This window comes from Cyanistes caeruleus, chromosome 4 (assembly GCF_971803275.1).
Source record: "Cyanistes caeruleus chromosome 4, bCyaCae1.hap1.1, whole genome shotgun sequence".
Classification (NCBI taxonomy): Eukaryota; Metazoa; Chordata; class Aves; order Passeriformes; family Paridae; genus Cyanistes; species Cyanistes caeruleus.
In genome coordinates, this window is record NC_141704.1 from 33470470 (window position 1) to 33488135 (window position 17666).

Genomic DNA, 17666 nt, shown 5'->3' on the forward strand with positions numbered 1-17666 from the left:
GAGGAACTAAATTAGTGTGAGCTTGAGAAGGAGCTTGATCCTGGAAAATATAAGCAAGACATTTGGGACTGGATATTAGTTCCTCACAATTTTTAGAAATAAATAAATAAATAAATAAATGTTAGTAATAAACAGGATTCTTATTAAATACATCAGATTCCCTTCCCTGTCATTCTCACAAATATTGTTTGTGACCAAGGAGCAAGAATAAAGGCATTGACTACAGTTGCAGCTGTATTGGAATGTAGACATACCATGCCACTGTAGGATAGATCCATACATTCATTCTTCCTAAAAAAATAGCTTTACAAATCAAAGTAACTTCTATGACACTGTATCTGGTTTGTAGCAGGGTTTTGCAGTGTTTGACTCTTGCTGACTACTGCACATGAGACTGAGACTTCAATAACTGCACTTGCAAACTGAAATTCTTCATGTTAACTGCTAATGAGAGATTTTACTTCACGAGAGGAGTGGTACATGCCAAATCATGACCTTGCAGGACACCTCAGTCTTACAGACAAAGGAAATTGGGATGGAGGAAAGCACAACATGACTTTCAATTGAGAAATGCAGTCATGAAAATGAATGTTCTTAAATGAAAAACTAGTGTTTATTCCAGCATAACTATTGATTGTGTCTACAATTTGGTTTTGTTCCTCTTTTTCCTCATCTCCTCTTAACCTTTCTTCTCATCCAGTAGTGATGTCTTTTCCTTTCACAAGTGCTGCAGGGTTGTAGGTGTCCTGGACTCTGTGACTCATTTGGTGATGGCTCTGTAAGGCTGCCCTCCCACTGTGATCTGGCATATCTGCTCCCTGTATTTACTTTCTGCCTCCAGACCTGCTCCACTTTTCTTCTGCCCAAAACCACCCCATCAACAGGGTTTGCCACTTCATGTGCATTTTGCCCAGCAGCTTCTGCACCAGACATCAGAAACCTTAGTTTAGGTTCTACTCATTGTCTCACCACCTTAAATTAAGAAACAACAAATCTTCTGAAGGGTTAATAAAAACAAACATTTTCTTATCCATGGATAGTAGCAATCTTTGGATCAAAACCAATACGTAAAAATGTGCATTGTAATTTTAGATCATTAGACAATGTTCTCCAGTGTCATAAGGTACACTATACAAGTCACAGCCTATATTTCATAAATTATCAGTTTATTGTGTTTACAGTGCTGTCAGAAGCAAATCCTACACACTATAGTGAAGTCTTTCCTTTTCTGATCAATGCGTTTTAAATATCAGGCAAGTTTAGTACACTTCAGATATTACCTTCTATCTGCCTTTGAATCTTGGCAGAGTACAGAGCTGCAAAGCACAACGTGACATTCTTGTGGGTCACTGTAAACGGAGAAGTGAGACACTCAGGAGTAAACATGTCACTGATTACATTGGGAAAAAGCTGGTAATTTAAGCCAGTGTCAGTCTGGCAATTATTAATCTAATGGTAGACAGAATCCTTTAGGGAGAGGGAAACTCTTCTACCAGCACAAAACTCATTCCAGAGGGTTATTTGAAGTTGGTGATAGTGCAGCTGGGTGGGGATGGGTGACCCCACCTAAGATGGTCTGTGTCTCTGGATCTTCACAGCCACTGCCCATGGTAGAACATGTCCCACTCAGCCCCCCTTTCCCACCAGCAGCTCTCTTCCTGGGGCTCTGCCAGTATGGACTGCTATGGATATGCAATCTACTTTCTGGAAATATTGAGGGATTTGGGATGAAAACGAGCCAAAAATCTGATTCCAAAGTGTCTAAATTCACAAGTGTATACATAAATATAAAAATATATATGCATCTACATATATATAATATATATGTAGATTGTATAATACCGAATCATATAAAATTTAATATTAATATGGTTTTTATATATACGCACATGCTGCATATATACATCTACATACATATATAACATACAGATGTGCATGTGTATATATATATATATATGTAGATTGTATAATACCCAGTTGTATAAAATATAATATTAATTGAGATATAGATATATATTGTTTGTTTTGTTTTATTTTTGTGTTTAGTTTGGGGGGTTTGTTTGGGGGTTTTGGGGGTTTGTTTGGTTATTTTTGGTGTGTTTTAAAATTTTTTTAAATTTTTTTTTTTATTTATTTTTTTTTTTTTTTCCTGCATATTCCTTTCCACCCAAAGATTTACGTTTTCAGACGATCTTATTTACAGGGAACCCCCTCAGCAGTGCAGGGTGGAGTGAGTAAGGTCTGGCTGGAGCAGATAATTGCTCTGCCAGCAGCGATGGCTCTGGCCCCCGTCCAGCGAACAGAAATGGGTGGGCACAAGGGTCACCGCTTCACGTATGTGATAATCCCAGGGGGGGTCTCACAATTCAGCTCCTCGCCGCCTTCCTTGCATGCAAACCCTCTGCAGAGGCAGCTTTGCTTTCTCTTGGGGTTTATTTTTTTATATCAGCAAAGACAACCAGGAAGAAAAAAATGTTGCATTAAAATTAGAACGGAGAGTCGACTGCTGAAGCGCTTTATTTTTTAGATTTTTTTTTTTTTTTTTAAAGCCTAATTCACCTTAAAGAATCTCAAAACCAGCCACAAGGGAAAGATTTGTGAGTTTTTGTAATGGAAAGCGGTAGCCTCTAGGGCCCAGAGGATATGCAGGGAGGCATTTTCTCTTGCTGGTGCAGCTGGGAGCGAGCGAGAGAGAGCGAGACCTGGAAATGAAAGTAAAGAGATCAGGAGGCACATGGAGGGAGCTGCAGGGGCAGCCGATCCAGAAGCAGAATGCTGCCTTCTATAATTAAATAGCACTTACTATTATTATTACTTCTAGTAATAATACATTAATAATATCTCTAGTAATACAATACCATTTATCAAGGAAAGTTTATACATAGTGTGGGGGGGAAAACCCGAGGAGAGGTGAGTTCTTTATTATTATTTTGGGGGGATTATTTTTTTGTCTTAAATCAATTCTGTGTGTGTTTGTGTATGTAGAAAGGGGTGGACTTGAGAAACAAGAAATTCTGGATGTTGCTTCATTAGAAAGTAAAGGTTTCAGATAGTAACTGCATAGATGAAAGGTTGTGTAATTGGAAATTTGATTTTGAAGCTAAACCCTCTTCCGCCAAAAATGTGGGGTTTGCAAAAAAAAAAAAAAAAAAAAAGAAATATTGTCAAAGATCCTAATCCCACCCCCTGGAAAAATGTGGTAGTAGTCTAAAATTGCATAGCTAGGGGAAAAAAACCTGAGTTTACATGGAAAACTTAGTATTAATCGCGTTTGTGCCTGTGTTTTGTAGGTTCGGGATGTGTGTGCTGGTCTGTATTTAGACTGCAGTTTCCCCCTCTTGTTTGGTACAAACCCCATTAAACGGCAGAAAAACCCTTTGGAATTGCTTTTTACATGGATCTTCCGTAGGGTCTTCTAAAGTTTATCAAATAAGACTGTGTTTTAGTTTTGTTTGGGTTTCGTTTGTTTGTTTTGGTTTAAATTCTTTAATATTTTAGACAGTTTCCGGGTGGCAGGGGACATTATGTGTTGGGGGTTTTTTTTAAATTTTTTTTTCCTCTTAAAGCCGTCTCCCAGACTCTTGGAGATGCGTGATTTTTATTTCAGTGATGGGGGGTGGGGAAGGAGGAAGAGCATGTTTTGGTTTGTTTTCCTTTTCCCGGGGAAGCCTGGATGTCTCCTGCCGCGGGAGACCCTTCCCAGCAGGGCCGCGGTGTTGGGAGTGCCGGGGTGCCGGCGTTCGGCAGAGCCGCGGGGGTGCGGGAAGCGCCGCCGGCCCCTCTCCGCTCCAGCCGCCGAGGTGGCGCCTCTCCCTGCAGTGGCTTCTACGCAAGGCCGGGGATCGGCGGCCTAGTGCTGGCAGTGGGGGGAGGAGGCGAGCGAGGGTTCCCGCGCTATCCGCGTGGAAACCGGACCTGGGGTTTAGTTTTTCAAATGAAGCACGGGAGTGCGAGCTGGGTGGGCAGGAAACCCAAGAGCAAGTGGCGTAGGGATAGGCAGCATCACCCCACATCTCTGTCCTTGCTCCCTGGCTGCGCTGCAGTGCGGGCAGGAGGAAGGGTGGCCTGTGATATATGAAGGTGTTATGTGTGGAACACAAGGCTGGAGGGAATTTTAAATGAGGTAATGGGGGCTGTTGTGGTCAATTGAGGCTTTTAGCCCCCACCACCATCCCCCTCTCAGGGAAACTTAGAGTCACTGCGTTTATTTTCACTGGGGGGTGAGCTGGTTGTTGCTACCTTGCTCTGCATTCAGTGGGTGCAGTGAATATTGCTGGGTGCAGCTGGTGGCACCCCAGTGACCCCAGTGATGCTGCAGAGCAGGAGTGGCACTAATGGGGTGCTGGGATGTGAGACGGTGGCCATGAAAGTACCTTGGGGCAGCCACTGCGTGGAGGGACAGAGGAGTCAGCCCTGGTGGGCACAACAGAGTGGTGGGGAATTCAAGAGCAGTTGGCTGTGAGAAGCAGTGAAACCCAGGGAGTGGGGCATGGCAGAGAGCAGCTGCAGGAGTGAGCAAGAGCCCAAGTTTGTAATGGGCTCTGCAGTTTGTCCTTCACTGATGTGTGCCCAGTTAGCTGTTCCGCTGTACCACTAAGGTGGCCAAACTGCAGGGAGTGAAAGACTCCCATGTTTCAGACCAGTGTTTCCTGGAGCCTTTTTCCGGGGGAGCTCCAGTCTCAGCTCTACAACATGACACTTGCATCTGAGCGTACTTATTTCTAGCTGAAATGTTACAGTCAGTGCCTGGAAGTCAGTCAAATGTCAACTTACTGCCATCTCAGAAACACGGTATGAAAAACTTTGCCCAAATTCAGCTCTAGCAGGGTTATGAATAACAGCCATGTCCTTGGTAAGATAAATCAAAGTCTTTCCATTCATCTCGTGTTTCTACCATCTACCCATCTAGAGGATATCCCCCCAGTTTGAAGTTCAGTCACCCAGCTCACTGGCTCTTACTTCCTTTTGAAGGCAGTTCACTGGCTCATGCTTCCTTCTGATGCCTGTCTGTAGCTTTTTATTCCTGTCTGGGAAATGGTTTGTAATTTATTGACAAAGTTTGAATAAAGTTTTCTCTTGATGCTGAACCAGAGAGGATAAATGTCCCTGGACTGAAAGGGTAAGAGTTTGTAGTGGAGATATAAATACTCAGTATTTGAATGTTGCTGGTGATTTGAGTGGACATGTCTGGACAGAGAGGTTTGGTGGGGGGGAGAAAAGCAACACTTAGACACAAGGGTTCATAAAATGTTTTCTACTGTGTTTCTAAAAATATTTGAAAGACCAAGAAAACAAAAGCTAAACAAGCTTTCCACTTAAAATTAATTATGCAGTAGCTGTGGTATAGTGTGTGGCAGAACTGAAGTGTTGCTCATGTGGGTGGCTCACAGTGTGTTGGGTTTGCTGGTGTAACAAGTGCATGGCTTGGTCTGAATGTTAAATGAACCACTGTGAAGAGGCTGGAACCACGAGGGGAGACAGAAGTGACAGAATTTACCGGTGAGGGTGAGGTGGTGGGGAAGGAGGTGTGAGGAGCAAAAGAGGAGTGTGTTTGGCAGCCTCCTGCAGTGGTTGGGGCAGGCAGGACAGATGAGGGGTCTGCCACGCATGAAGGAGATTGCTGGTGTGGAGTCACATCGAAGGAAAAAGGAAGGTAGTTGCTCCTGAGAGATGTACAAGAAGTTGTTGAGCAGCAGCATATGGTGTGTGCTTTGAAGGTGTTGCCCATGAGAGGATGAATCTTATGTGCAAAGTCATGACATAAGCCTGGAGGTGTGACAGACCTTTAGCAGAAAACGCTGGTCACTCACTTGCAAGGAGGGAGGAATGTGGGACAGTACCAGGGAGCAACAGTCTAGAGGGGAGATCAGGCTGGTGGTTTATATCTATAGAAGGCAATGGAGGGTTTTGGGTTGAAGAACATTCAGTCTGGAAGATGAGGGTAGAACTGCAGAGCGTAAAGAGCATGCAAGGCACAGAAGGTTGCCTTTTACGAGGGTTTTGCAGCAAGGATCTAACTGTAGCTGTGTGTTGTGGGACTTAAAGAACTGCAATAGGCTGGTCAGCCATCCACATGAAGCAAGGATGGGGATATTCATGCTGGATACCGTGGCAATAGTGATGAGGAGAGAAAAAACCAGAAGGGGAGCTTCGGGATGCAAGAAGAATTGGGTAACTCTAGGAAAGAGACATTCTGTAGCCATTCCCAGTAGTCCTTGGCTGCACTCCAGTTTTGGGTCAGTTATGTTTGAATGCCCTTTTCTCTGGGCAAGCAACAGTAATCAGCTCTCTCTGTAACACAGACTCACATTCTGCTGTGTAGATGTTTTAGCAGCAGGATCAGGGTAGCTGTGAGAATAGGTACTGATCTCTCCTTCACTCCTTGCGGAATGTTTTGAAGGTTGAGCTCAGAAACAGAAGTAGGCCATGCGTATTGGAAGGTTTTCAAGGTGGTGATCTGTTTTGTGGATATACACAATTGTAAAGGTGCGCCACAGCATTTTTGGAATGCAGCCATTGACTTGGTGATGACCAGCCAGTGTTCAACTGCCGTCCCCACAGTCACCAATAGTCTCTCTTTTCATCAGATCCTGTGGGAAGTGGACTGCTGCTTCACTTCCCTGACTTTGGTTCCTTCCAGCATGGCTCAGGGAGCAGCAAGAGCAGGGCTGCACCTCCAGGCAGGACAAGCAAGTAGCTGAACGTGGTTGCAGTCACAAGCAATGCCCTCACTCATAGGGTATAGTCCCACCACACCTGAACAGTGTAGGCTGTATGGACCACCACATGGCAGTGGTCCATCAACAGTCCCAAAGAAGATGAGGTGCTGAATCTGGTCCAGGTCCAACCAGAAAGTTCAGCAGTAGGCAATGGTGCCAGAGCCAGGACTGGAGACAAGCTGCCTGCAGTGGAGGTCTAAGGTTTGTCCCAGAGATAGAACTGAGGACAAATTCACCTAAAGCGTTGCTCAGACAAGGCAGGACCTGGACCTCTGCTGAAATGCAGCTCCTAGACCTTGGACAGAGGGGCATAGGTGGGGTCCAAGGTGAGGCTGTTTGGAGTACTTCAAGCCTTTTAGTGTATTCAGGGACCAGACAGCTAGAAATTTTTCCTTCCTCTCTGTGCTCTCCCCATAAGCCTTTGGGAGGGTCTACTTGACTCTTTTGCCTCCTCTTCTCTCCTACAGTTTGTCTCTTGTCATTTCCTGTGGAGACTCTTTCCTCACTCTTGTCTCTGATGGCCCTCACAGTTTGCTACAGTGCTCTGGGGTGGCTCTGTCCTCTTTCATTTCTTCCACTGCTGCCTTTGTGGAAATGGTTCCTAGTGCTCTTCTTCCACGTCTCTGTTCTTTCTTACTTCCTCTGTCTTTACAGAATTTCACACAAGGAGAAAAATTAAATGAATTACCACTCTCTCCTTGTCTGCCTCTCAAGTCTGTGTGTGAATCATTAAAAATCAATATATGATCATGGACAAAGACCCTCTAACTAATTAAAGTTAGAAAGTGGTATGTTTATTCGCCAGTGGAGGGCATGGGAATTGTCTCCAAAAGGCATGACTGCCCCAAACAAGGTTCTTTTCCTTTTATTTATTTCCCAAGATCTTATATAAAATACGTATGCATAACTCCAGCACCTCCCATCCCCATTCAGTATTAAAATGAGGCTATTAGTCCTTCACATGCGCACAGTTCTTCTCTTGAATTGGGTCAGTGGTCTCGAATTTTGTCAGTGGTCTCAAAGGATGAGTCAGGAAAGTCTTCATCAGGTCTTTGTGACCCTCTGGCACGATCCAAAGCCCCTTGCTTTGTGATTGATTGGTACAGAGTCCAGGTGCTGGTCATTGTTCTCACTGCGTTCAATCTGTTCTTATAACGGTTCACTTATTCCACTTTTTTATATAAACAAGTTCATAACAGCAAGCAATATAACAATTAACTCTGGCTTAAGCATCTAGTAGTCATTAATTACCATTTGCTTATCTGACTTACATCTTCATCATTATAAATTGCTTCTAACTCTTAGCTAAAATCTTAACTCTTCAAAAATCATGATTCATCTGCCTGTATTGCTAGTGATCATATTAACCTCACAATCTCCTTGTTAAATTTCCTTCTTTTTTCCTGATTGCTCATTATCCAGGATATTTATGAATCAATGCAGGCCTTCTGATGGTGCTGTACGGAAGTATATCAGCTCTTCTCCATCACTTCTGTTAAAAGCCTTTGTAGAGATGCTGATCATCCCTCACCTTGTCTGTTGACTTTCCCTGTCTTGCTGCACTGTCCATCCTGTTCCAAGTTCAGCTGTTTAAAATCTCCTACCTGCTGTTTGAACCAGATTGCTCCCAAATTTACTGTCTGATGACTTAGAAATGGCACAGTGTCTCTTTCAAGCTCTTGCTTCCTTTTGCTGCCACTTTCCCTCACTCCAGTCTTTTCCCCTTCCCCCAACTCTTCTTCTTGGTAAGGGGCAGGTATCAATTCTACGTTTTGTGTGGCACAGAGCACAATCAATAAGGGCTTTCTGAGTTGTCAGGATTGATTTTTATGTAGTGTAAAGGCCCCTTCACCCTGTTCAGACTGAGTGTGTTATTGATACTACAAAATATCTTAGAATGATGGGGATGGTCTTAATGTAAAAGGGAGCTGGATGATAATGCTCTCCAAGTTGTTGTAGTGTAGAGGTGGAGAAATTACTTTAGGATCTTTTCAGAGGCAATCCTGGTTTGGGAATGTACAGGGTCTTCATCTCATTTCAGTATTTCTGTAGTTGCTGACTTTGTCCCAGAGTTTCTATTCCTCAAATACTGAGCACTATTTGTGGTCACAGCTGGTTGATGTGAACTTTGCTGTCACCAGCAACTCAGTTTTACCACAAAGTGCCATCCTTATTTTTTCTTGTGTGACAGATCCTTGTACCTTGGGGAATGGTCACTGGGGAGCCATTCCAAAATTTGTTTCCAGACTGCAGAGGATGAAGTGCAGATAACTCTTGAGCCTTCCTAAGGTGCTGCCCTTCCCAGTTTAAAACACTGCACAACAGGGCTCTGTTCCCTCTCCAAAGAAATGTTTCCCAGTCTGTGCTGCTCTCGCCTGCTGATTTCAGCATGAAATCCCCATTGCATGGATTCACTGCTGTCCTTTTCTGTGGACCACAGCAAGCAATTCCTTCTTCCTTTGCATCTCCCTTTGTGCTGTACCTCCATAAAACTTATGTAGATAAGGTATGTTTCATAAGCTGTGCAGTAAACCAGTTTACATCTGTCCCAGATAAATAGTGGTCAGATTTGCTTATCATGGGAGGGTCTCGGCACAAATTCCTGAAATGACTGCCAGTGCAGGCAAAGTTGGTGTTGGGTTTCCTCCCTTTCCTAGAAGGCAGTCATGATAACAGTTGGTTTCCACTGCTTTATTTACTGGCAGCCTAAGCAGAGAGCTCAAATTGAAGTAATTCCTTTTTGCCCATGTATCCTGTCAGTGGCATGTGAGAAAAAGCAGATACTTGGTAGTGAGCTGCTGGTCGTGCTGTATCTGCAGTGTGGATAAATCATGGGCTTTGCCGTTCAGGGCATCTGGTCTGGAACATTTTGTTAGTAGTAAATTCGGGCACAAACAAAATACTGTGCTGTTTAATTGGCAGCAAGACCTAAAATGACTCACTTTGTGTTGTTTCTTTTTCTTCTTTCTCCACAGCAACTATAATGGAGAGGCAGAAGAGAAAACAAGAGATAGAGAAAGGACTTCAGTTCATTCAGTAAGTGGACAACCTCAGTGCTCCCTATGGATTTGGAGGCAGTCGTCTTTCTGTCGAGGATTGCAGGAACCGAGTTTTTCCTATTCACTGCTTTGGGTTTGCTGCATGGGAAAGAGATACTGTCTTGAGGATTTTAACTGTGATTTTTCAGGATGTTTCTTGTCCTGTTAGCTCCCTACACTTGAAATTCTGTCATTTTAATATCCTTTGGTTTTGCCCTTCCCTGCAGTCTCAGGATGATCTTTACAGTCACCATAACACTAATAGTACTTGGACCTTCTACATCATCTTCAGTATGAAGATCTCAAAAGTGCTGTTTCAACAAGGTTATCCCACCTTTGTTAGGAAGAGAGATAGTGTTTCAGTTCTGTAGGTGGGGAAACAAGGTACATGACTTGTTAGGCACCCCATATGGTGCCTATAGGGCAAGTAGATGACCTGGATTCTTTTACACCTGCCAACCTGGTGGATGTCTCAGATCACTTTTCTGTGAATATCATGTGGCCTTGTAGAGCTTGAAGTGCTTGCTTATTTAGTAGTTACAAATCCTAGTACTTCCTTATAAGATACCGTAGCATTTCTCCTTCCAATGTTTGAGTTAGCAGAGGCCTCAAACTCAGGTCCAGGTTCCATGGTGAGTAAGGAAGTAGTAAGATTGTAAATAGATTGGTTTGGGGTTTTTTAAGGTCTGCTTTGAATCCTGCAATTATTATGCCTGAAATCTGTGCCTCTACAGTAGGAAACCCCCTAGATCTTCCATGTTACATATTTGTATCCTGTAATTTGGCCATGAAATTTTCATCCCAGTCTGAGACTAAATAGGGCTGATAACCCAGTTTTGGAGAGATAATTTTGAGATTTATATTGGTAACACTTATAAAAATGCACAAGATTCGGGGGAAGAAAATAATTAAGAAATATGAGGTGCAATTCATGCATCTGGGGCATATCTTGCACTCTGAACCAGGAACGGTGACATATGTTGGTTTGTTTTGGTGCAAAACAGGGAATCCAAGTTTGTAAGCAGCATGAATGTTTCTTACAAAGCCATGACATTTACTGTAGTTAGTTTTAAGGAGTGATTAGATGAAATCTAAAAAACATTTTTTCAGTAACCAGTAAGATCATGTATGCACTGTAGGTGAGAAAAGCTATGAAAGGTGCTAAGGATTCCTCCAGAGCTTATTGATTTGTCCTTGAAGAGAATAAAGAAATATATGTGGACCAAGCCTGGATGAATTAGATGGTCCAATCTAAAGAACAGAACCTTCCTCTTAAATCTGAGTGCTGTTGTGGGGTAGGTGTTATCCTCACAAGCACTGCCAGAATTTGTGGCTCAGGCTTGGCTGAGAAGATTTGAATTAAATGGTCTCCTGAACCTGCATTGTTTCCTCCCTGCCTTTTGTAAGGTAGGCCTAAAGGCATGTGGCTAAGTTAAGGCAGAGAAAAGTGATTGCATTGATCTCTGTATGTCTTTGGTCTCACAAAGGATTTGGGGAGGTCTTGGAGTGCCACTCTGGTGCCTCTGGTGCCTCTCATTAGAGCCAGATGCACATAAAATACACTTGTATTCTTCATGGCAGTCTCTCATGGGACTTTATTAAAGCTGGGTCTTTTAGGTGACTGTTGGAAGGCACGTTACAGAGTATCAAGTATGTGCAGAAAATAAATGAGAATAAGACTCCTCTAGTCTCAAGTCCCTCTTAGCTGTGACCATCACTTGACACCACTGTGACTGTCACTGAGCATAATACTCCCTAACTGTTCTCTTTGCCTCAGCTGCTTTTGCAGTGATAAAATGTTCAGTAACTTACTGAGATCACCAACACAGAACCAGAAAAATTATCTCTTCATCAGACAAAAGCCTTTGTTTTCATGGATGCCTGTTTCTCTTCTTTTTCTTCAGGTCCACATTACCCCTAAGCCAAGAAGATTATGAGGTAATGGAGATTTTGTTTGTTGAAGCTGGGAGCCCTCTGGTTAGCAGGATTTGTTCTGTTCCACAGCCATTAGTTTACATGCCAAAAGTGAAGAATGTGGGGGGGTCTGTCACAATTTGACTGTGACTTAAAGTTTTAAGGTTCTGATGATGACAGCTTTCAGGGAAAGGAGAAGACACTTGAGTGTTCAAGAAGAATGGGGATTTGACTGCATTATTCTCCTCTACCAAAAAACCTGATGTTTTACAGGAGAGTAGGGATGCAGAAGTATCTTAGTGGGCAAGCAGTTTGCTAAAAGATACGGAAAGGAATGGGAAATTAGGAAGTCTCTCCTGTCTCTGAATATCCACTTGAGTGTATTTTTTCTCTCTCTGCTGCCCAGGCCTTTTTGCAGAAGCTGGTGAGAAACTTGTTTGCAGAGGGCAATGATTTGTTTCGAGAGAAGGATTTCAAGCTTTCCCTGGTACAGTACGTAGAAGGGCTGAACGTGGCGGATTACGCAGCCTCCGACGAAGTGACCATCCCAAAGGAACTCCTCTGCAAGCTCCACGTCAACCGAGCTGCCTGCTACTTTGCCATGGTGAGTGCTTTCCCAGGTCATCCCCAGGAGCCAGGGTTGCAATGCTGTGCAGTTGGAAAAGATGTCAAGAAGCGTTTCAGCTGGTTTTGCCCACTCCCTGCTCAAACACTGGAGGAGACAACACCACACAGAAGAGTCTGCAATCTCCTCACCATTACACCGTGTCTTGCAAGACCGGAGGAAGGATGTGAGGAGAGGGGGCCAGGCCTGAGGTACTGACAATGCAGTTCTGGTATTCAGTGGTGAGGAGTTAGTACCACCCAGTGTCTTCCAGTATTGAGCAAATTTTTTTCTGGAATAATGTTTATTGCTCTGGAGGCTCTTGCCTCCTCCTTTGAGTCACTGGAAGACGGTAGGAAGGCTTTGGGTCTGGAAGGAACTTGCAGCATACATATGGAAAAGGATCCTGAAATACCCAGGCTCTAAAAGGCTGCATGCTTCCATTTTATTAAGGCACGTAACAGCTTTTCTTTATGGCACAACCCTAGAGCAGGCCCATCCTGTTTGTAAGGACACTGAGTCCCCTGAAAATTAGCAAGCAGTCACATAATTAAAGACTTTCAAGTGTAACATGCTCAGGGTAGAAGGGGTAGAAGGGGAGACAAGATAAGGTTGCTCAAGCAGCCTTAGTTCTGTCATTCCTTGACTTTGAAATTATTTGAGTTTTGCAAGATTTAACAAAATGTTCTGTTCATGTAGGTGTGTTTGCATGCTGGTCTGGGCATGAGGTAACATATGTACTTCCACTTGACACTTGTATTCCTGTTTTCTGCTGAGAGGTAGAACATTTGCATTCACAGAGAAGGACAGGTTAGTCCGCTGTGCCTCAGCTGACTCCATGTGGGCTGTTCCATGCAGGGGTTGTATGAGAAGGCACTGGAAGACAGCGAGAAGGCTTTAAGTCTCGACAAAGAGAACATCCGAGCGCTATTCCGGAAAGCCCGTTCCTTAAATGAACTTGGAAGACACAAAGAAGCATATGAGTGCAACAGCCGATGCTTGCTGTCCCTCCCACATGTAAGTTTTTGACATACAAGTCATCTTGGTTTTTGTGGCTCACAACCTTCCTCTCCTCAACATGCTCAGTGTGAAGCCAGGGGATAGTGGATGAGAAATATTGGCTGTGCCCAAGAAGATCCTTATGCCCAGAAAGTCTGTCTCTCTGACATGATGTCCAGATGTTTGTCCTCACATGTTTCTTCAGGCCAAGTCACCTCTTGCAGATAGTGCCAGAGACACCAGTTAGTCACAGCAGGTTCATGGTCTCTTTGTGAATAGCAAACCCCTACTCTAACAAGAGAACTAAAGCCATGAGAATGTTTTAATTGACTGCTTTTGTATCTCTGATGGAAGTGACTAGGAGCATGGGATAAATGGGAGCTGGAACTGAAAGGAAAACACCTGGTTTTCCTGTGTTGGGTACAAGTGTCTCACGTTTCACTTACTGATTGCTAAGGCCAAGTGATTTTTTGAGGAACACTCAAAGGTGTCCTTGACATCACATGGCATAGTTATTTTTGTGTTCAGGGATGTGTAAATTTTTGCATGCAGAGAGGACTATCTGCATATACTAGGAACTAAATATCTCCCTGATAGAGCTTTTGAGCATCCTGTTAGGCCAGATATTGATCAGGAAAGCAAACTGTGATTACATGGATTCAAGTGAGCACTGTGCTGATCTTGGTTCTGATCCATCACAATAATGTTATCACAAGAAAAATGCATCCACATTAGCAGGAGAAGTTAAGTTTCCTTTGTTATTAGTGTTACAGAAGCAATGTTTGAAAGCCTTATTAGCAATTAGTTATTCCTTTTGCATAGCTTGTAAATTCTAGCTTTTTTGACTTGGCAGAACAGGGTGACCAAAACATATTAAAGATATCATGCTTGGGGAGTGCCAAGGGATTGTTTTATAAAGAAACCCTTTGATTAATAAAAGTGTCTAATGTAGGTGTTCTTGTGAAGCTATATGTGGCTATATTTTACACTGCAGTTTAGCCACTTAATTTAATATATATTTTAACTACATAGTTACGTTTACATAGCTCCCATTATTATCATTACTTTATCAAACTTCTCTGTGCCAGGAAAGTTCAGGCTAAAATACTCCACATTCAGTGGTCTGTGTTTCCTATTCTAAACAATTCAGTCTTGTAAATTAACATAACCCATTGTCTTACCACGTACTTAACAGAAATCATAAGCCTTCTCTGCATCAAAGGCAAGTCATGCTATCCATCATTTCATTCTTGTTTCCATTACCCTCTGGAGCACATGGGTACTTCCATCTTTGCATTGCTGTAATTGCTGAGAGTTTTGTTGTGCTCAAAACAGAGCCTGTCTTAAAACTTATGGTGCTAAAGGATCTGCTACTCATTTGGCTCACTGTCTATCAGGGTTACCTTATTTCTGGGTGCAGATGCTCAGTGCTGCACGTTTGCAGAAGTTCTCAGTATGGTGAAGTTAATACTGCTCTGTGGTATGCTTGTGTTTGGTGTGGCATGGGTGTTTTAGAAGAGGAAATGGACAAGCTAGATTTTGGATTCACTGAGTTCAGTGAAGATGGTGCCAAGACTAATGTTGAGGGTGTTGGGGGAGTGAGTGCAATCAAGAAATGGCACTCCAGATTGAAGGGAAAAGTTACTGATATGGTGGGTTTGAAGAACCAGAGGCTTCTCAGCTGTTGAAAGGACTCAACCTGCAGGGAGAAGAAGATTGTAAAGACCAGCATGAAAAATAGAGAGAAAGAGGGCAAGCTTCAAGGTTGGAGATGAGGGGGGATATGTTGGAAGATTAAGGAGGGCTAGCACAACAGGTTGGGCAGGTATTTTTTTTCCTTTGAAAATACTGTTAAAATGCTCAGATATTTTTGCAAACAGGGAGAGGAAAGCAGAAAGAAGCAGTTGCTGGTGATATATAACTGTAGAAGACTGTGGCAGGTTGTTAGTCTGGGCAGAAAGCCCATGGTGGTGTGTGAGTGGGCATGGACACTGGGCAGGGAGGATGGTAAAATGCTACACAAGTGGGGAAAGCTGAAGGATCTGCTTGACTAAGCTGAGGCACTTTAACTGGAGCTGGAGACAGTCAAAATGCCTTCTAGTTAGTAGGTTGAAAACTGAGACTTGGTTTCAGCTTTAAAAACAAACAAGCAAAACAGGCTAGTGGGTACTGTCTGCATATCAAAAATGATTATTAACTCTGCAGCTGGCAGAGAGGGAAGACATGTAGGCTCCCCCCAGGCATGGAGACCTTGTGGAAACTGTATCAGCAGCCAGCCTTGGCAGCTCCTTCAGCCAGCTTGCCAGCAGGATTCCTAAACCCTGTTTTCACAGAGTGGGTGCTTTGTTTGAAGCACATAACTTGATTTTGATTTTCTGCAGCACTGACTGAGTGTAGGGCAAAACTCCTGGTGCAACTGCAGCATCTTGGCAAGACTGAATAACAAGAATGCTGAAGTCTGTCTGGACTCTCCTGGGACTGTTCTGGAAATTATCTACCTGCTGCTGTCTGAAGTTGAGGGTTCTTGGTGCAGCCAAATTTCCTGTATTCTTCTTTATTTCATTCTGTATGCCACAAAGGCAAAACTGAAAGTGTCCTGTCAATGGTTTTGTCTACAGGATGAAAGTGTCACACAGCTGGGACAGGAGCTTGCCCAGAAGCTGGGACTGAGGGTTCGAAAAGCATACAAAAGACCTCAGGTATGACTTCTTTTGTCTTAAGGGCTATCCTTTGCTTGTACAAATTTACTTTGGCAGAGGTGGTAGGTGCTGCTCTGCAGTTACAGACATGTGTACACAACCCTGCAAACTCTAGCAGGCTGCTGGTAATCTTCCTTGTCCTGACGCTTTGACTCACTTTGCTTTGATCCATATCTAACCCCATTGCTGCTCTGTGCCTGCTGCCAGGATGTTTCCTGAGTCCCCAGATGGTGCTGCAGGAGAAACTTCTGATGCAGTAGATGCCTACTGTCTTTTTTGCAGTAGAGGAACATTTAGCCTGATCCAAAAGCAGGTTTTGCATCACAGTCCTCTCCCTGTTATGCAATGAGAGGGATGGGATCCTCTCCTGCATTGGAGGCATGGCTGGTTCTGTAGTGCAGTGGATTGTGAAGGATTCCTGCCCCATTTTTAGGTGTACACTTCTTTATGGTGGGGGAAAAGCTTGGCTTTGGGAGAACAACGGGTACACACCTGCTCAGAAGCTAATTAACACGAGTGACTGGATCCGTAACTTGGCTCTACAAGGAAGTGCTGTAGGTGTTTAAATGTGTACCCTGAGATGGAGCTAGAGGGCGTTAGGCCACTGCTAGCCATAAAGCTGCTCTCCCATAAAGCTGCCTTGATCACATATTTTGGTCTCAGGAGCAGAGAACACGAGATAGTAGTGGAGGTTGATGTTTGCATTTGCATCCTGTGCCCCAAGCAAGGGGTTGTGTTAAACAAACAGCGTGTTCCATCTGCAGAGGGGCACCCTTGTAGCATGAGGTGGAGTGATTGGTGGGCATCGAGTTTGCAGAGAGATTTGAGGGTAAATCTGGCTGTAATATGTTAATCCTCTCCTCAACAAACCTCATGTGTGATTTGCCTACCTAAGAAAACTCCTTGATCTTGTAGCAGCTTTCCACAAATGATTCCATCTCGAAGAAATGAGATGTTGGCCTTACCACCTTTTCTGCTGCCGTCATGTTACTCAGCTGAGATGGGCTTAGAGCACCTGTATGTTAGATATATGAAAATTAAACATTCCATAATGCTTTTTATTATTTGAAATTCTGTGATTGGTATTTTGTTCACATTTTGTGATCTCTTGTATTGAGTTCTAGCTTTCACTCAGGTGCAATAATGCCTTCTCAAAGTAGTAATTTCTTAACGAGAAGCAAACCCATCTGTTTCTCAAGGAAGTTTTTTGCCTTCTGGTTGTGGGTCAGTGGGTTGTGGGTTCTGAGGTATACAGAGCAATTAAATGTCCCTTTTCAGTGTTGACAAACGTGTACTCCTGTGTCACAGTGGGGTAACATTTTGGGGTGGCTTTTATTTTTGGGCAGTGATTAGAAGGAAACCATATTGTGACCCAGCTTTACCTAGTTTGTGAGCATTCTCGGGCTGAATTCTGCTCTAAGACCTCGCTCTTCCTTGCAGCAGGAATTGGAAACATTCTCACTACTCAGTAATGGCACATCAATCAATTCATCAAACCAGGTAGAGTTTGCAGCCTGTGATTGTTACTGTATATGGATTGTGCTACTAGAATGCTTTAAAGTTTGATTTACATGTAGATTTATAACTTTTTTTTAGGTCTTAACTGTTTTAATTAGTGTTTTCTGCTTTTAAGGGATATGGCCAAGAAATTAATTTATTTGAAAATATTTCTATTGACATCATATTTTATGTT

At 43.3% G+C, this 17666-nt stretch overlaps 1 protein-coding gene across 19 annotated transcripts in view; it reads left to right on the top strand.

Moving 5' to 3' along the window:
- Positions 1-17666, top strand: part of ZC3H7B (zinc finger CCCH-type containing 7B) — a 51534-nt gene that overhangs the window by 1067 nt on the left and 32801 nt on the right. For 4 of the 19 annotated variants that reach the window (XM_086885702.1, XM_023934672.2, XM_023934654.2 and 1 more), the window contains exons 2-7: positions 9695-9755; positions 11662-11695; positions 12078-12275; positions 13134-13292; positions 15893-15973; positions 17414-17473. In XM_086885702.1, the coding sequence (XP_086741828.1) occupies positions 9695-9755; positions 11662-11695; positions 12078-12275; positions 13134-13292; positions 15893-15973; positions 17414-17473 (593 nt within the window). The other 15 variants (XM_086885701.1, XM_086885703.1, XM_023934663.2 and 12 more) reach the window with 12 other exon arrangements.